Raw genomic sequence first — 19995 nt, 5'->3', positions numbered from 1 at the left:
AGTCCCCAGTATCTTCAGTTCTCACTATCTCCGGGGTATATGAATATGAAAGGTTTAGAGAGATATGGACCAAATGCTGGCAAATGGGACTAGTTTCATTTAGGATATCTGGTCAGCACGGATGAGTTGGTCCAAAGGGTTGGTTTCCATACAGTATAGCTCTGCGAGTCTATGGCTCTATGTTTACAATATTGCTATACATAGCGAACACAGATATTCTTCCCCCATAAAGATCAGTTGAAGGATATTGAAGTCATTCCTGATTATGTAGTGATGGCTCAGAGTTCCAGCTATCAACAGAAATATAGAAAATTAGCCCATCACATCAGGTTAATTGTCAATGCAATTTTTTTCATTGGTTTGCAGGACTGTTAGGATTCCAAAAAATAAGGTAGTCTCAGTTGACAAAGTTTGGCCACAAATCAAGTCAAACATTGATGCTGCTGTGACTGTCCGATTACGCAGAAGATGCGGCAGATTCGGCAGATGCGGCAGATTCGGCAGATTGAGAAGGAGAACATTTTTGTTTACAGGTGACACATTTCCTGTTGATTTTTTTATAATGAACCTATTACCATGCCAGGAATATCATAAAGTCTCAGTTGCATCATAGTCAGACATCGTGTAAAGTTGTTTTACAGTTTTATCCAGAATTTTCCTAAATTACGCATTATACCTGGATCAAAGTAGTATATGTAATTAGTTTGACTTTTACCTTCATTGTTGAGCTTATATGTAGTTTGGATTGTAACTTACTGGGGCAAGGAGAAGATATTGAGAAGATAACCCGTCCATGTTTAACATCATGATGGCAAATCAACTACAAGCAGAAATAAGACTTAATACTTCAAATCACTTCCCTTCTGGGCAGAGAAGATTATTTATAGAGTCATAGAGATGTACAGCATGGAAACAGACCCTTCGGTCCAACCCGTCCATGCCAACCAGATATCCCAACCCAATCTAGTCCCACCTGCCAGCACCCGGCCCATATCTCTCCAAACCCTTCCTATTCATATACCCATCCAAATGCCTCTTAAATGTTGCAATTGTACCAGCCTCCACCACATCTTCTGGCAGCTCATTCCATACACGTATCAGCCTCTGCGTGAAAACGTTGCCCCTTAGGTCTCTTTTATATCTTTCCCCTCTCACCCTAAACCTATGCCCTCTAGTCCTGGACTCCCCAACCCCAGGGAAAAGATGTTGCCTATTTATCCTATCCATGCCCCTCATAATTTTGTAAACCTCTATAAGGTCACCCCTCAGCCTCCGACGCTCCAGGGAAAACAGCCCCAGCCTGTTCAGCCTCTCCCTGTAGCTCAGATCCTCCAACCCTGCAACATCCTTGTAAATCTTTTCTGAACCCTTTCAAGTTTCACAACATCTTTCCGATAGGAAGGAGACCAGAATTGCACGCAATATTCCAACAGTGGCCTAACCAATGTCCTGTACAGCCGCAACATGACCCCCCAACTCCTGTACTCAGTACTCTGACCAATAAAGGAAAGCATACCAAACGCCTTCTTCACTATCCTATCTACCTGCGACTCCACTTTCAAGGAGCTATGAACCTGCACTCCAAAGTCTCTTTGTTCAGCAACACTCCCTAGGACCTTACCATTGGTGCATATTTTGATTAGCATTGCAAAAACAATGATTACAACATCAAAAGTGTACCTGGACTGAGTTTAATTATCAAATAATTTGCAAATCTGCCAAGATCATAAAAATAGCTCGGACATATGAAGCTAGTGATGTGAAGGTAACAGCCACAAGACATGAATTGATCAGCAAATTCTGGAGGTCTAATTGACAAAAAACTAAAGTTTTGTAACAATGAAAGATCTCTCCATCACTGTGAAAACGATGAAGGCCAAAGTGCAGAATTCCAGCCACAAACATGGACTACCATTTTTTGCCCAGGATGAGAATAGCAGTGAGCCATATTTTGTTCATGTGTATTTTGTGGAGGCATTCCTCCATATTGATCAGCAGCTGCCTCCTCCCATGGATAATTTAGGTCACTATTTAAGGTATAGTCCCACAAGCAGCTGAATCATCATTTGGCAGTGATTATGAAAGCATGTGACCTTGTCCTGCACAGTTTAAAACATGCAATCATGTCCCAACAACGCATTCAGCCAATAATGGTGCACTCGCAGTACACTGACCCCAATGTGTGACAGTAGTCCAGTGACAGAGCTTCAGTGGAAATGGCTGGAAACATCTCCCTTTGTGCCTCTGTTGCTGTGGGTAATTATAACAGGTGACTATTTCACAGCTGATTGGTTCAAATTCCCTTTTCCCTCACAGGCATGTTACACTTATGCCACGTTTCAAACTAATGTACTGAAACCCAAAATATTATTTTGTGTAAGAAATGAATTGTATTTGAATGAATCAACACTAATTTCCTCCATCAGCTCCCTAACAACTCTGTTCCACTTGCTGACACTTTCACACACAATGCAAATGCTGAAGACAGGATCAACTTCAAAGACTGATACATAACCATCTCTGTATAAATAATCAGCAACCAAGGTTGCCAGAGACAGTCTTGATGATTTATTTTCCCATTATAGTGGAGAAGTCATTGGACCACATGGATATTGCTGAATGCACAGGCATTTTGAGAGAGTTTATTAGTACATATCAAATTATTACAATTATCTTCCAGTCATGATTTCCAAGTTGTGATTTGATGTTCCTCCTCATAGTGGATTATTATATCAGGTATGCCAAATATTTTGGATACAATAACAATCCAGTGATGCCAGTAATCAATGTGAGTTGATTTGTGCTAATGAGTCTGAAATGTAGACCACTTTGTAATCTCTGTTATGCAATAAGATGGGGTGATGGGTTTGATCAATCATTTTATGATTATATTTTAAATAAATGCTGTTCATTGTGCAGGATCTCAATACTGGAGTTCTAGATGGCATCTAAAATTCCCAAGAAATATCACTGATTTTGGTTTTTCACCGAATGTTAGTAAAATAGATGCTGCATTGTTCTTGAGAAGGAGAATACTGTTCTTTGTAGAAGATCATCTTTGGAGGTATTGGCTTTATATAAAATAATCCTCAACCAGTTTTCTGATGCTTTTGCTGTGCATTTTGCCTGGAAGGCAAACATTACAATATTTTTTGTGCTCTTTTTTAGTTTTAATTTACAAACCAAACAAATGGCCAGCAGCTCTCCAAGATTAATAAGCGATGTTTTTGAAGGGATTTCCAATGTTGATGCAGCTATTCAATATAGATGTAAGTTTGACTTGTACACCAGCCACAATCGGGCTGTAATGTTCAATACTGATTTTGTCGATAATCTCCTTGGAACAGTATTAAGATGGCAACTGCATATCATTTGGTACTTTAGTTTTGTCTCTTCCTGGCTGCGTTCTTTAAGCTAAACCAAAAGAACCTGAAATAAATAATGCAATTTGTTTTCCTTATCTGCATATCTCTGAATTCTTTGCATGTAATTGTGAACTTCCAAACTGGGGATCTCTGGTCCTAAACTCTCCTTCTTCCTGATTTGTATTGCTTTCAATACTCAAGTGAATTTGAGACCAGATGAAGTAGCCAGACATTCTGTCAATAAAACAACTGAGATTTCCTCAGCGACACCTGAGACATAAATCTTGGTGTGGGCTTGGAAAGGGAGAATAGAGGCATGAGACTAGTTTATAAATGGGGAAAGGCTTCAGATATCTGAAGTGCAAAGGGACTTGGGAGTTTTAAGGTTATCATGTGAGTTCAATAGGCAGTCAGGAAGGCAAATGCAATGTTAGCATTAATTTTAAGAGGGGCGAGAATACCAGAACAATGATATACTGCTGAGGCTGTATAAGGCTCTGGTCTGATGACATTTGGAATATTATGAGCAGTTTTGGGCCCCATATCTCAGGAAGGATATGTTGGCCTGGAATGGGGTCCAGAGGAGGATTACAGAAATGACATCAAGAATGATGCACTTGGCTTATGAGGCGTGGCTCATGTTATGGGTGTAGTTGGGTGTGTCTTACCCCTTTAAGGATCAGGTGATACAGAGCAGGGACGAGGCGAGATGGTTGAAACCTGACTGTGAAGCTGAGAGCATGCACAATAAAGTATTCCTTATTCAAATTTACCCTCCATCTATGTTGGTGCGGAGGAAGGACATCACCCAGATTTTGAAAATGGCATGGGATTGTGGAGGTAACATGGAGAGAAGTAGGTGTGACGGCACATAGGCTGTGGTCAATACCAGCGAAGAATTGTGTGATAACACAGTCAGAGAGAGAGAGCAGCTAACAGGGAGAGTGTTCACCAAGGGGACTCAGGCTGCAAACTGTTTTTAGACTTGAGCGTCAAAGAAACAAAATGGTGAGTGAATTTGGAGTGATGGAGCTATTTGGAGTGATGGGGTTGTTTGGAGTGATGGAGCTGTTTGGAGTGATGGAGCTGTTTGGAGTGATGGGGTTGTTTGGAGAGATGGAGCTGTTTGGAGTGATGAAGCTGTTTGGAGTGATGGAGCTGTTTGGAGTGATGGACCTGTTTGGAAGATGGAGCGGTTTGGAGTGATGGAGCTGTTTGGAGTGATGGACCTGTTTGGAATATGGAGCTGTTTGGAGTGATGGAGCTGTTTGGAGTGATGAAGCTGTTTGGAGTGATGGTGTGGTTTGGAGTGATGGGGCTGTTTGGAGTGATGGGGCTGATTGGAGAGATGGGGCTGTTTGGAGTGATGGAGCTGTTTGGAGAGATGGGGTTGTTTGGAGTGATGGAGCTGTTTGGAGAGATGGGGCTGTTTCGACATAAGGAGCTGTTTGGAGTGATGGGGTTGTTTGGAGTGATGGGGCTGTTTGGAGTGATGGAGCTGTTTGGAGAGATGGGGCTGTTTGGAGTGATGGACCTGTTTGGAATATGGAGCTGTTTGGAGTGATGGAGCTGTTTCGACATAAGGAGCTGTTTGGAGTGATGGGGTTGTTTGGAGTGTTGGAGCTATTTGGAGTGATGGGGCTGTTAGGAGTGAGGGGGCTGTTTGGAGTGATGGGGCTGTTTGGAGTGATGGAGCTGTTAGGAGTGATGGAGCTGTTTGGAGTGATGGAGCTGTTTGGAGTGATTGGGCTGTTCGGAGTGATGGAGCTATTTGGAGTGATGGAGCTGTTTGGAGTGATGAGACAGTTTGGAGTGATGGATCTGTTTGGAGTGATGGGACTGTTTGGAGTGACGGGTTTGTTTGGAGTGATGGACCTGTTTGGAGTGATGAAGCTGATTGGAGTGATGGAGCTGTTTCGCGATATGGAGCTCTTTGGAGTGATGGGACTGTTTGGAGTGATGGAGCTGTTTGGAGTGATGGGGCTGTTTGGTGTGATGGGCTGTTTGGAGTGATGGGGCTGTTTGGAGTGATGGAGATGTTTCTAGTGATGGGACTGTTTGGAGTGATGGATCAGTTTGGAGTGATGGGACTGTTTGGAGTGATGGATCTGTTTGGAGTGATGGGGTTGTTTGGAGTGATGGGGTTGTTTGGAGTGATGGGGTTGTTTGGAGTGATGGGCCTGTTTGGAGTGATGGGACTGTTTGGAGTGATGGGGTTGTATGGAGAGATGGAGCTGTTTGGAGTGATTGGACTGTTTGGAGTGATGGGGTTGTATGAAGAGATGGAGCTGTTTGGAGTGATGGGACTGTTTGGAGTGATGGAGCTGTTTGGAGTGATGGGACTGTTTGGAGTGATGGGGCTGTTTGGAGTGATGGAGCTGTTTGGAGTGATGGAGCTGTTTGGAGTGATGGAGCTGTTTGGAGTGATGGGGCTGTTTGGAGTAATGGAGCTGTTTGGAGTGATTGAGCTGTTTGGAGTGATGAGAATGTTTGGAGTGATAGGACTGTTTGGAGTGATGGGGCTGTTTAGAGTGATGGAGTTGTTTGGAAAGATGGAGCTGTTTAGAGTGATGGGAATGTTTGGAGTGATGGGACTGTTTGGAGTGATGGAGCTGTTTGGAGTGATGGGACTGTTTGGAGTGATGGGGCTGTTTGGAGTGATGGGGTTGTTTGGAACGATAGGGCTGTTTGGGGTAATGGAGCTGTTTGGAGTGATTGAGCTGTTTGGAGTAATGGAGCTGTTTGGAGTGATGGAACTGTTTGGAGTGATAGGACTGTTTGGAGTGATGGGACTGTTTGGAGTGATGGGGTTGTTTGGAGTGATAGGACTGTTTGGAGTGATGGGGCTGTTTGGAGGGATGGGCTGATTGATGTGATGGAGCTGTTTTGAGTGATGGAGCTGTTTGGAGTGATGGTACTGTTTGAAATGATGGAGATGTTTGGGGTGATGGGACTGTTTGGAGTGATGGGACTGTTTGGAGAGATGAGGCTCTTTGGAGTGATGCAGCTGTTGGGAGTGATTGGACTGTGTGGAGTGATGGGGTTGTTTGGAGTAATGGGGCTGTTTGGCGTGATGGTGCGGTTTGGAGTGCTGGAGCTGTTTGGAGTGATGGGGCTGTTTGGAGTGATGGGGTTGTTTGGAGCGATGGAACTGTTTGGAGTGATGGGACTGTTTGGAGTGATGGGACTCTTTGGAGTGTTGAGACTGTTTGGAGTGATGGGGTTATTTGGAGTGATGGAGCTGTTTGGAGTGATGGAGCTGTTTGGAGTAATGGGGCTGTTTGGAGTGATGGGACTGTTTGGAGTGATGGGGCTGTTTGGATTGATAGGGTTGTTTGGAGTGATGGGACTGTTTGGAGTGATGGGGCTGTCTGGAGTGATGGGGTCGTTTGGTGTGAGGATGCTGTATGGAGTAAAGCAGCTGTTTGGAGTGCTGGGAGTGTTTGGAGTGAAGGAGTTGTTTGGAGCGATGGGACTCTTTGGAGTGATGTGGTTGTGTGGAGTAATGGGGTTATTTGGGATGCTAGGACTTTTAGGTGTGATGGGGTTGTTTGGAGTGATGGGGTTGTTTGGAGTGATGGTACTGTTTGAAATGATGGAGATGTTTGGGGTGATGGGACTGTTTGGAGTGATGGGACTGTTTGGAGAGATGAGGCTCTTTGGAGTGATGCAGCTGTTGGGAGTGATTGGACTGTGTGGAGTGATGGGGTTGTTTGGAGTAATGGGGCTGTTTGGCGTGATGGTGCGGTTTGGAGTGCTGGAGCTGTTTGGAGTGATGGGGCTGTTTGGAGTGATGGGGTTGTTTGGAGCGATGGAACTGTTTGGAGTGATGGGACTGTTTGGAGTGATGGGACTCTTTGGAGTGTTGAGACTGTTTGGAGTGATGGGGTTGTTTGGAGTGATGGAGCTGTTTGGAGTGATGGAGCTGTTTGGAGTAATGGGGCTGTTTGGAGTGATGGGACTGTTTGGAGTGATGGGGCTGTTTGGATTGATAGGGTTGTTTGGAGTGATGGGACTGTTTGGAGTGATGGGGCTGTCTGGAGTGATGGGGTCGTTTGGTGTGAGGATGCTGTATGGAGTAAAGCAGCTGTTTGGAGTGCTGGGAGTGTTTGGAGTGAAGGAGTTGTTTGGAGCGATGGGACTCTTTGGAGTGATGTGGTTGTGTGGAGTAATGGGGTTATTTGGAGTGCTAGGACTTTTAGGTGTGATGGGGTTGTTTGGAGTGATGGGGTTGTTTGGAGTGATGGAGCTGTTTGGAGTGGTGTGACTGTTTGGAGTGATGGGGTTGCTTGGAGTGATGGAGCTGTTTGGAGTGATGGGACTGTTTGGAGTGATGGAACTGTTTGGAGTGATGGGACTGTTTGGAGTGATGGAGCTGTTTGGAGTGATGGGACTGTTTGGAGTGATGGAGCTGTTTGGAGTGATGGGACTGTTTGGAGTGATGGAGCTGTTTGGAGTGATGGGACTGTTTGGAGTGATGGAGCTGTTTGGAGTGATGGGACTGTTTGGAGTGATGGAGCTGTTTGGAGTGATGGGACTGTTTGGAATGATGGAGCTGTTTGGAATGATGGAGCTGTTTGGAGTGATGGAGCTGTTTGGAGTGATAGAGCTGTTTGGAGTGATGCGGTTGTTTGGAGTGATGGAGCTGTTTGGAGTGATGGAGCTGTTTGGATGATGGGACTGTTTGGAGTGATGGGACTCTTTGGAGTGATGGGACTGTTTGGAGTGATGGGGTTGTTTGGAGTGATGGGACTGTTTGGAGTGATGGAGCTGTTTGGAGTGATGAGACTGTTTGAAGTGATGAGACTGTTTGGAGTGATGGCGCTGTTTGGAGTGATGTGGCTGTTTGGAGTGATGGGGCTGTTTGGAGTGATGGGACTGTTTGGAGTGATGGGGTTGTTTGGAGTGATGGAGCTGTTTGGATGATGGGTCTGTTTGGAGTGATGGGACTGTTTGGAGTGATGGGGTTGTTTGGAGTGATGGGACTGTTTGGAGTGATGGAGCTCTTTGGAGTGATGGGACTGTTTGGAGTGATGGCGCTGTTTGGAGTGATGGGGTTGTTTGGAGTGCTGGGGTCTGTTTGGAGTGATGGGACTGTTTGGAGTGATGTAGCTGTTTGAAGTGATGGAACTGTTTGGATTGATGGGGCTGTTTGGAGCGATGGGGTTGTTTGGAGCGATGGGACTCTTTGGAGTAATGGGGTTGTATGGACTGATTGAGCTGTTTGGAGTGATGGTAGTGTTTGAAGTGATGGAGCTGTTTGGAGTGCTAGGACTGTTTGGTGTGATGGGGTTGTTTGGAGTGATGGGACTGTTTGGAGCGAGGGAGCTGTTTGGAGTGATGGGACTGCTTGGAGTGATGTAGTTGTTTGGATTGATGGAGCTGTTTGGAGTGATGGGGTTGTTTGGAGTGATGGGAGTGTTTGGGGTGATGGGGTTGTTTGGAGAGATGGAGCTGTTTGGAGTGAAGGGGTTATTTGGAGTGATGGGAGTGTTTGGAGTGATGGGGTTGTTTGGAGTGATGGGGTTGTTTGGAGTGATGGGGCTGTTTGGAGTGATGGGGTTGTTTGGAGTGATGGGTCTGTTTGGAGTGATGGGGATGTTTGGAGTGATGGGGCTGTTTGGTGTGATGGGGATGTATGGAGTGATGGGGCTGTTTGGAATGATGGAGCTGTTTGGAGTGATGTGGCTGTTTGGAGTGATGGGACTGTTTGGAGTGATGGGGATGTTTGGAGTGATGGGGTTGTTTGGAGTGATGGGAGTGTTTGGAGTGATGGGGTTGTTTGGAGAGATGGAGCTGTTTGGAGTGATGGGGTTATTTGGAGTGATGGGAGTGTTTGGAGTGATGGGGTTGTTTGGAGAGATGGGGTTGTTTGGAGTGATGGGGCTGTTTGGTGTGATAGGGATGTATGGAGTGATGGGGCTGTTTGGAATGATGGAGCTGTTTGGAGTGATGTGGCTGTTTGGAGTGATGGGACTGTTTGGTGTGATGGGGATGTATGGAGTGATGGGGTTGTTTGGAGTGATGGGAGTGTTTGGAGTGATTGGGTTGTTTGGAGAGATGGAGCTGTTTGGAGTGATGGGGTTATTTGGAGTGATGGGAGTGTTTGGAGTGATGGGGTTGTTTGGAGAGATGGGGTTGTTTGGAGTGATGTGGCTGTTTGGAGTGATGGGACTGTTTGGTGTGATGGGGATGTATGGAGTGATGGGGTTGTTTGGAGTGATGGGAGTGTTTGGAGTGATGGGGTTGTTTGGAGAGATGGAGCTGTTTGGAGTGATGGGGTTATTTGGTGTGATGGGAGTGTTTGGAGTGATGGGACTGTTTGGAGTGATGGGACTGTTTGGAGTGATGGGATGGTTTGGAATAATGGAGCTGTTTGGAGTGATGAGTTTGTTTGAAGTGATGGAGCTGTTTGGAGTGATGGGACTGCTTGGAGTGATGTGGTTGTTTGGATTGATGGAGCTGTTTGGAATGATGGGGTTGTTTGGAGTGATGGGAGTGTTTGGGGTGATGGGGTTGTTTGGAGAGATGGAGCTGTTTGGAGTGATGGGGTTATTTGGAGTGATGGGAGTGTTTGGAGTGATGGGGTTGTTTGGAGTGATGGGGTTGTTTGGAGTGATGGGGCTGTTTGGAGTGATGGGGTTGTTTGGAGTGATGGGTCTGTTTGGAGTGATGGGGCTGTTTGGAGTGATGGGGCTGTCTGGAGTGATGGGGATGTTTGGAGTGATGGGGCTGTTTGGTGTGATGGGGATGTATGGAGTGATGGGGCTGTTTGGAGTGATGGAGCTGTTTGGAGTGATGTGGCTGTTTGGAGTGATGGGACTGTTTGGAGTGATGGGGATGTTTGGAGTGATGGGGCTGTTTGGTGTGATGGGGATGTATGGAGTGATGGGGTTGTTTGGAGTGATGGGAGTGTTTGGAGTGATGGGGATGTTTGGAGTGATGGGGCTGTTTGGGGTGATGGCATTGTTTGGAGTGATGGAGCTGTTTGGTGTGATGGAGCTGTTTGGAATGATGGGACTGTTTGGAGTGATGGGACTGTTTGGAGTGATGGGGTTGTTTGGAGTAATGGAGCTGTTTGGAGTGATGAGTTTGTTTGAAGTGATGGAGCTGTTTGGAGTGATGGGACTGTTTGGAGTGATGGGACTGTTTGGAGTGATGGGATTGTTTGGAGTGACGGAGCCTTTTGGAGTGATGGGGCTGTTTGGAGTGATGGGGCTGTTTGGAGTGATGGAGCTGTTTGGAGTGATGGAGCTGTTTGATGTGATGGGGCTGTTTGGAGTGATGGGACTGTTTGGAGTGATGGGACTGTTTGGATTGATGGGGTTGTTTATAGTGATGGGGTTGTTTGAAGTGATGGTGCTGTTTGGAGTGATGGGACTGTTTGGAGTGATGGGACTGCTTGGAGTATGGGGTTGTTTATAGTGATGGAGCTGTTTGGAGTGATGGGGCTGTTTGGAGTGATGGGATTGTTTGGAGTGACGGAGCCTTTTGGAGTGATGGGGCTGTTTGGAGTAATGGAGCTGTTTGGAGTGATGGAGCTGATTGGAGTGATGGGACTGTTTGGAGTGATGGAGCTGTTTGGATGATGGGACTCTTTGGAGTGATGGGACTCTTTGGAGTGATGGGACTGTTTGGAGTGATGGGGTTGTTTGGAGTGATGGGACTGTTTGGAGTGATGGAGCTGTTTGGAGTGATGAGACTGTTTGGAGTGATGGCGCTGTTTGGATTGATGGGGCTGTTTGGAGTGATGGGGTTGTTTGGAGAGATGGGGCTGTTTGGAGTGATGGGACTATTTGGAGTGATGGGGTTGTTTGGAGTGATGGGACTGTTTGGAGTGATGGGGTTGTTTGGAGTGATGGAGATGTTTGGATGATGGGTCTGTTTGGAGTGATGGGACTGTTTGGAGTGATGGGAATGTTTGCAGTGATGGAGTTGTTCAGAGTGATGGAGCTGTTTGGAGTTATGGGTCTGTTTGGAGTGACGGGATTGTATGGAGTGATGGGGTTGTTTATAGTGATGGAGCTGTTTGGTGTGATGGGTTTGTTTGGAGTGAGGGGACTGTTTGGAGTAATGGGGTTGTTTGGAGTGATGGAGCTGTTTGGAGTGATGGGACTGTTTGGCGGGAATGAGCTGTTTGGAGTAATGGGGTAGTTTGGAGTGATGGAGCTGTTTGGAGTGATGGGACTGTTTGGCGTGAATGAGCTGTTTGGAATGATCGGGTCGTTTGGAGTGATGGAGCTGTTTGGAGTGATGGAGCTGTTTGGAAAGATGTGACTGTTTGGAGTGATGGGACTGTTTGGAGTGATGGGGTTGTTTGGAGTGATGGAGCTGTTTGCAGCGATGGGAATGTTTGGAGTGATGGAGTTGTTAAGAGTGATGGAGCTTTGTTGAGCGATGGGACTGTTTGGAGTGATGGGACTGTTTGGGGTGATGGGGTTGTTTGGAGTGATAGGGCTGTTTGGAGTGATAGGGCTGTTTGGAGTGATGGGACTGTTTGGAGTGATGTGCTTGTTTGGAGTGATGAGGTTGTTTGGAGTGATGGAGCTGTTTTGAGTGATGGAGCTGTTTGGAGTGATGGGACTGTTTAGAGTGATGGAGCTGTTTGGAATGTTGGGACTGTTCGGAGTGATGGAGCTGTTTGGAATGTTGGGACTGTTCGGAGTGATGGAGCTGTTTGGAGTGTTGGGACTGTTCGGAGTGAAAGAGCTGTTTGGAGTGATGGGGTTGTTTGGAGTGATGGGACTGTTTGGAGTGATGGGGTTGTTTGGAGTGATGAGGCTGTTTGGAGTGATGGAGCTGTTTGGAGTGTTGGGGTTGTTTGGAGTGATGAGGCTGTTTGGAGTGATGGAGCTGTTTGGAGTGATGGGGTTGTTTGGAGAGATTGAGCTGTTTGGAGTGATGGGACTGTTCGGAGTGATGGGGCTGTTTGGAGTGATGGGGCTGTTTGGAGTGATGGAGCTGTTTGGAGTGATGGGGCTGTTTGGAGTGATGGAGCTGTTTGGAGTGATGGAGCTGTTTGATGTGATGGGGCTGTTTGGAGTGATGGGACTGTTTGGAGTGATGGGACTGTTTGGATTGATGGGGTTGTTTATAGTGATGGAGCTGTTTGATGTGATGGAGCTGTTTGGAGCGATGAGGTTGTTTGGAGTAATGGAGCTGTTTGGAGTGATGGGGTTGTTTGAAGTGATGGAGCTGTCTGGAGTGATGGGGCTGTTTGGAGTGATGGGGCTGTTTGGAGTGATGGAGCTGTTTGGAGTGATGGAGTTGTTTGATGTGATGGGGCTGTTTGGAGTGATGGGACTGTTTGGAGTGATGGGACTGTTTGGATTGATGGGGTTGTTTATAGTGATGGAGCTGTTTGGAGTGATGGGGCTGTTTGGAGTGATGGGATTGTTTGGAGTGACGGAGCCTTTTGGAGTGATGGGGCTGTTTGGAGTAATGGATCTGTTTGGAGTGATGGAGCTGATTGGAGTGATGGGACTGTTTGGAGTGATGGAGCTGTTTGGATGATGGGACTCTTTGGAGTGATGGGACTCTTTGGAGTGATGGGACTGTTTGGAGTGATGGGGTTGTTTTGAGTGATGGGGCTGTTTGGAGTGATGGGACTGTTTGGAGTGATGGGGTTGTTTGGAGTGATGGGACTGTTTGGAGTGATGTGGTTGTTTGGAGTGATGGAGATGTTTGGATGATGGGTCTGTTTGGAGTGATGGGACTGTTTGCAGTGATGGGAATGTTTGCAGTGATGGAGTTGTTAAGAGTGATGGAGCTGTTTGGAGTTATGGATCTGTTTGGAGTGATGGGATTGTATGGAGTGATGGGGTTGTTTATAGTGATGGAGCTGTTTGGTGTGATGGGTTTGTTTGGAGTGAGGGGACTGTTTGGAGTAATGGGGTTGTTTGGAGTGATGGAGCTGTTTGGAGTGATGGGACTGTTTGGCGGGAATGAGCTGTTTGGAGTAATGGGGTAGTTTGGAGTGATGGAGCTGTTTGGAGTGATGGGACTGTTTGGCGTGAATGAGCTGTTTGGAATGATCGGGTCGTTTGGAGTGATGGAGCTGTTTGGAGTGATGGGACTGTTTGGAGTGATGGTGTTGTTTGGAGTGATGGAGCTGTTTGGAATGATGTGACTGTTTGGAGTGATGGGACTGTTTGGAGTGATGGGGTTGTTTGGAGTGATGGAGCTGTTTGCAGCGATGGGACACTTTGGAGTGATGGGGTTGCATGCAGTGATGGAGCTGTTTGGAGAGTTGGGGCTGTATGGGGGGATGGGCTGTTTGGAGTGATGGGGTTGTTTGGAGTGATGGCGCTGTTTGGAGTGATGGGACTGTTTGGAGTGATAGAGCAATTTGGAGTAATGGGACTGTTTGGACTGATGGGGCTGTTTAGAGTGATGGGGTTGTTTGGAGTAATGGAGCTGTTTGGTGAGATGGAACTGTTTGGAGTGATGGGTGTTTTTGGAGTGATGGGACTGTTCGGTGTGATGGAGCTGTTTGGAGTGATGGGACTGTTTGGAGTGGCTGGGTTGGTTGGAGTGATGGAGCTGTTTGGAGAGTTGGGGCGGTATGGGGGGATGGGCTATTTGGAGTGATGGGGTTGTTTGGAGTGATGGGGCTGTTTGGAGTGATAGAGCTGTTTGGAGTGATGGGACTTTTCGGAGTGATGGAGCTGTTTGGAATGTTGGGACTGTTCGGAGTGATGGAGCTGTTTGGAATGTTGGGACGGTTCGGAGTGATGGAGCTGTTTGGAGTGTTGGGACTGTTCGGAGTGAAAGAGCTGTTTGGAGTGATGGGGTTGTTTGGAGTGATGATGCTGTTTGGAGTGATGGGGTTGTTTGGAGTGATGAGGCTGTTTGGAGTGATGGAGCTGTTTGGAGTGTTGGGGTTGTTTGGAGTGATGAGGCTGTTTGGAGTGATGGAGCTGTTTGGAGTGATGGGGTTGTTTGGAGTGATTGAGCTGTTTGGAGTGATGGGACTGTTCGGAGTGATGGGGCTGTTTGGAGTGATGGGGCTGTTTGGAGTGATGGAGCTGTTTGGAGTGATGGGGCTGTTTGGAATGATGGAGCTGTTTGGAGTGATGGAGCTGTTTGGAGTGATGGGGCTGTTTGGAGTGATGGAGCTGTTTGATGTGATGGGGCTGTTTGGAGTGATGGGACTGTTTGGAGTGATGGGACTGTTTGGAGTGATGGGACTGTTTGGATTGATGGGGTTGTTTATAGTGATGGAGCTGTTTGATGTGATGGAGCTGTTTGGAGCGATGAGGTTGTTTGGAGTGATGGAGCTGTTTGGAGTGATGGAGCTGTTTGATGTGATGGGGCTGTTTGGAGTGATGGGACTGTTTGGAGTGATGGGGCTGTTTGGAGTGATGGGGCTGTTTGGAGTGATGGGGCTGTTTGGAGTGATGGGGCTGTTTGGAGTGATGGAGCTGTTTGGAGTGATGGGGCTGTTTGGAGTGATGGGGCTGTTTGGAGTGATGGAGCTGTTTGGAGTGATGGAGCTGTTTGATGTGATGGGGCTGTTTGGAGTGATAGGACTGTTTGGAGTGATGGGGCTGTTTGGAGTGATGGGGCTGTTTGGAGTGATGGGGCTGTTTGGAGTGATGGAGCTGTTTGATGTGATGGGGCTGTTTGGAGTGATGGGACGATTTGGAGTGATGGGACTGTTTGGATTGATGGGGCTGTTTGGAGTGATGGGGCTGTTTGGAGTGATGGGGCTGTTTGGAGTGATGGGGCTGTTTGGAGTGATGGGGCTGTTTGGAGTGATGGAGCTGTTTGGAGTGATGGAGCTGTTTGATGTGATGGGGCTGTTTGGAGTGATGGGACTGTTTGGAGTGATGGGACTGTTTGGATTGATGGGGTTGTTTATAGTGATGGAGCTGTTTGATGTGATGGAGCTGTTTGGAGCGATGAGGTTGTTTGGAGTAATGGAGCTGTTTGTAGTGATGGGGTTGTTTGAAGTGATGGAGCTGTTGGAGTGATGGGACTGTTTGGAGTGATGGGACTGCTTGGAGTATGGGGTTGATTATAGTGATGGAGCTGTTTGGAGTGATGGGGCTGTTTGGAGTGATGGGATTGTTTGGAGTGACGGAGCCTTTTGGAGTGATGGGGCTGTTTGGAGTAATGGAGCTGTTTGGAGTGATGGAGCTGATTGGAGTGATGGGACTGTTTGGAGTGATGGAGCTGTTTGGATGATGGGACTCTTTGGAGTGATGGGACTCTTTGGAGTGATGGGACTGTTTGGAGTGATGGGGTTGTTTGGAGTGATGGGACTGTTTGGAGTGATGGAGCTGTTTGGAGTGATGAGACTGTTTGGAGTGATGGCGCTGTTTGGATTGATGGGGCTGTTTGGAGTAATGGGGTTGTTTGGAGTGATGGGGCTGTTTGGAGTGATGGGACTGTTTGGAGTGATGGGGTTGTTTGGAGTGATGGGACTGTTTGGAGTGATAGGGTTGTTTGGAGTGATGGAGATGTTTGGATGATGGGTCTGTTTGGAGTGATGGGACTGTTTGGAGTGATGGGAATGTTTGCAGTGATGGAGTTGTTAAGAGTGATGGAGCTGTTTGGAGTTATGGGTCTGTTTGGAGTGATGGGATTGTATGGAGTGATGGGGTTGTTTATAGTGATGGAGCTGTTTGGTGTGATGGGTTTGTTTGGAGTGAGGGGACTGTTTGGAGTAATGGGGTTGTTTGGAGTGATGGAGCTGTTTGGAGTGATGGGACTGTTTGGCGGGAATGAGCTGTTTGGAGTAATGGGGTAGTTTGGAGTGATGGAGCTGTTTGGAGTGATGGGACTGTTTGGCGTGAATGAGCTGTTTGGAATGATCGGGTCGTTTGGAGTGATGGAGCTGTTTGGAGTGATGGGACTGTTTGGAGTGATGGTGTTGTTTGGAGTGATGGAGCTGTTTGGAATGATGTGACTGTTTGGAGTGATGGGACTGTTTGGAGTGATGGGGTTGTTTGGAGTGATGGAGCTGTTTGCAGCGATGGGACACTTTGGAGTGATGGGGTTGCATGCAGTGATGGAGCTGTTTGGAGAGTTGGTGCTGTATGGGGGGATGGGCTGTTTGGAGTGATGGGGTTGTTTGGAGTGATGGCGCTGTTTGGAGTGATGGGACTGTTTGGAGTGATAGAGCAATTTGGAGTAATGGGACTGTTTGGAGTGATGGGGCTGTTTAGAGTGATGGGGTTGTTTGGAGTAATGGAGCTGTTTGGTGAGATGGAACTGTTTGGAGTGATGGGTTTTTTTGGAGTGATGGGACTGTTCGGTGTGATGGAGCTGTTTGGAGTGATGGGAATGTTTGGAGTGGCTGGGTTGGTTGGAGTGATGGAGCTGTTTGGAGAGTTGGGGCGGTATGGGGGGATGGGCTGTTTGGAGTGATGGGGTTGTTTGGAGTGATGGGGTTGTTTGGAGTGATGGGGTTGTTTGGAGTGATGGGGCTGTTTGGAGTGATAGAGCTGATTGGAGTGATGGGACTGTTTGGAGTGATGGAGCAGTTTGGAGTGATGGGACTGTTTGGAGTGATGGAGCTGTTTGGAGTGATGGGACTGTTTGGAGTGATGTGGTTGTTTGGAGTGATGGAGTTGTTTGGAGTAATGGAACTGTTTGGAGTGATGTGGTTGTTTGGAGTGATGGAGCTGTTTGGAGTGATGGGGCTGTTTGGAGTGATGGAGCTGTTTGGAGTGATGGAACTGTTTGGAGTGATGGGACTGTTTGGAGTGATGGGGTTGTTTGGAGTGATGGAGCTGTTTGGAGTGATGGAGCTGTTTGGAGTGATGGAGCTGTTTGGAGTGCTGGGGTTGTTTGGATTCACGGGAGTGTTTGGAGTGATGGGGTTGTTTGGAGAGAAGGAGCTCTTTGTAGTAATGGAGCTGTTTGGAGTGATGTGGTTGTTTTAGTGATGGGGCTGCTTGCAGTGATGGGACTGTCTGGAGTGATGGAGCTGTTTGGAGTGATGGGGCTGTTTGGAGTGATGGGATTGTTTGGAGTGATGGAGCTGTTTGGAGAGTTGGGGCGGTATGGGGGGATGGGCTGTTTGGAGTGATGGGGTTGTTTGGAGTGATGGGGTTGTTTGGAGTGATGGGGCTGTTTGGAGTGATAGAGCTGTTTGGAGTGATGGGACTGTTTGGAGTGATGGAGCAGTTTGGAGTGATGGGACTGTTTGGAGTGATGGGACTGTTTGGAGTGATGGGACTGTTTGGAGTGATAGAGCTGTTTGGAGTGATGGGACTGTTTGGAGTGATGTGGTTGTTTGGAGTGATGGAGTTGTTTGGAGTAATGGAACTGTTTGGAGTGATCTGGTTGTTTGGAGTGATGGAGCTGTTTGGAGTGATGGGACTGTTTGGAGTGATAGAGCTGTTTGGAGTGATGGGACTGTTTGGAGTGATAGAGCTGTTTGGAGTGATGGGACTGTTGGAGTGATGTGGTTGTTTGGAGTAATGGAACTGTTTGGAGTGATGTGGTTGTTTGGAGTGATGGAGCTGTTTGGTGTGATGGAGCTGTTTGCAGTGATGGGACTGTTTGGAGTGATGGGGTTGTTTGGAGTGATGGACTTGTTTGGAGTGATGGAGCTGTTTGGAGTGATGGAGCTGTTTGGAGTGCTGGGGTTTTTGGATTCACGGGACTGTTTGGAGTGATGGGGTTGTTTGGAGTGATGGGAATGTTTGCAGTGATGGAGTTGTTAAGAGTGATGGAGCTGTTTGGAGTTATGGGTCTGTTTGGAGTGACGGGATTGTATGGAGTGATGGGGTTGTTTATAGTGATGGAGCTGTTTGGTGTGATGGGTTTGTTTGGAGTGAGGGGACTGTTTGGAGTAATGGGGTTGTTTGGAGTGATGGAGCTGTTTGGAGTGATGGGACTGTTTGGCGGGAATGAGCTGTTTGGAGTAATGGGGTAGTTTGGAGTGATGGAGCTGTTTGGAGTGATGGGACTGTTTGGCGTGAATGAGCTGTTTGGAATGATCGGGTCGTTTGGAGTGATGGAGCTGTTTGGAGTGATGGGACTGTTTGGAGTGATGGTGTTGTTTGGAGTGATGGAGCTGTTTGGAAAGATGTGACTGTTTGGAGTGATGGGACTGTTTGGAGTGATGGGGTTGTTTGGAGTGATGGAGCTGTTTGCAGCGATGGGAATGTTTGGAGTGATGGAGTTGTTAAGAGTGATGGAGCTTTGTTGAGCGATGGGACTGTTTGGAGTGATGGGACTGTTTGGGGTGATGGGGTTGTTTGGAGTGATAGGGCTGTTTGGAGTGATAGGGCTGTTTGGAGTGATGGGACTGTTTGGAGTGATGGGACTGTTTGGAGTGATGTGCTTGTTTGGAGTGATGAGGTTGTTTGGAGTGATGGAGCTGTTTTGAGTGATGGAGCTGTTTGGAGTGATGGGACTGTTAGAGTGATGGAGCTGTTTGGAATGTTGGGACTGTTTAGAGTGATGGAGCTGTTTGGAATGTTGGGACTGTTCGGAGTGATGGAGCTGTTTGGAATGTTGGGACTGTTCGGAGTGATGGAGCTGTTTGGAGTGTTGGGACTGTTCGGAGTGAAAGAGCTGTTTGGAGTGATGGGGTTGTTTGGAGTGATGAGGCTGTTTGGAGTGATGGAGCTGTTTGGAGTGTTGGGGTTGTTTGGAGTGATGAGGCTGTTTGGAGTGATGGAGCTGTTTGGAGTGATGGGGTTGTTTGGAGAGATTGAGCTGTTTGGAGTGATGGGACTGTTCGGAGTGATGGGGTTGTTTGGAGTGATGGGGCTGTTTGGAGTGATGGAGCTGTTTGGAGTGATGGGGCTGTTTGGAATGATGGAGCTGTTTGGAGTGATGGAGCTTTTTGGAGTGATGGGGCTGTTTGCAGTGATGGGGCTGTTTGGAGTTATGGGGCTGTTTGGAGTGATGGGGCTGTTTGGAGTGATGGAGCTGTTTGGAGTGATGGAGCTGTTTGATGTGATGGGGCTGTTTGGAGTGATGGGACTGTTTGGAGTGATGGGACTGTTTGGATTGATGGGGTTGTTTATAGTGATGGAGCTGTTTGATGTGATGGAGCTGTTTGGAGCGATGAGGTTGTTTGGAGTAATGGAGCTGTTTGGAGTGATGGGGTTGTTTGAAGTGATGGAGCTGTTTGGAGTGATGGGACTGTTTGGAGTGATGGGACTGCTTGGAGTATGGGGTTGTTTATAGTGATGGAGCTGTTTGGAGTGATGGGGCTGTTTGGAGTGATGGGATTGTTTGGAGTGACGGAGCCTTTTGGAGTGATGGGGCTGTTTGGAGTAATGGATCTGTTTGGAGTGATGGAGCTGATTGGAGTGATGGGACTGTTTGGAGTGATGGAGCTGTTTGGATGATGGGACTCTTTGGAGTGATGGGACTCTTTGGAGTGATGGGACTGTTTGGAGTGATGGGGTTGTTTGGAGTGATGGGGCTGTTTGGAGTAATGGGACTGTTTGGAGTGATGTGGTTGTTTGGAGTGATGGGACTGTTTGGCGGGAATGAGCTGTTTGGAGTAATGGGGTAGTTTGGAGTGATGGAGCTGTTTGGAGTGATGGGACTGTTTGGCGTGAATGAGCTGTTTGGAATGATCGGGTCGTTTGGAGTGATGGAGCTGTTTGGAGTGATGGGACTGTTTGGAGTGATGGTGTTGTTTGGAGTGATGGAG

General features: G+C 47.4%; 1 protein-coding gene across 1 annotated transcript in view; it reads left to right on the top strand.

Annotated features, from left to right (window-relative positions):
- The window catches only part of LOC122550421 (matrix metalloproteinase-20-like), an 82707-nt gene that overhangs the window by 37065 nt on the left and 25647 nt on the right, over window positions 1-19995 (top strand). The window contains exons 7-9 of the mRNA XM_087987851.1: window positions 367-533; window positions 2920-3064; window positions 3169-3269. Coding sequence (XP_087843977.1) covers window positions 367-533; window positions 2920-3064; window positions 3169-3269 — 413 coding nt within the window. The remainder of the gene's footprint in view (window positions 1-366; window positions 534-2919; window positions 3065-3168; window positions 3270-19995) is intronic.

Source organism: Chiloscyllium plagiosum, unplaced genomic scaffold, assembly GCF_037043375.1.
Source record: "Chiloscyllium plagiosum isolate Xiang-an unplaced genomic scaffold, Cpla_swu_hap1 HiC_scaffold_6, whole genome shotgun sequence".
NCBI lineage: Eukaryota > Metazoa > Chordata > Chondrichthyes > Orectolobiformes > Hemiscylliidae > Chiloscyllium > Chiloscyllium plagiosum.
Note: the sequence above shows the minus strand (reverse complement) of the source record. Positions and strands in the feature narration are given on the sequence as shown.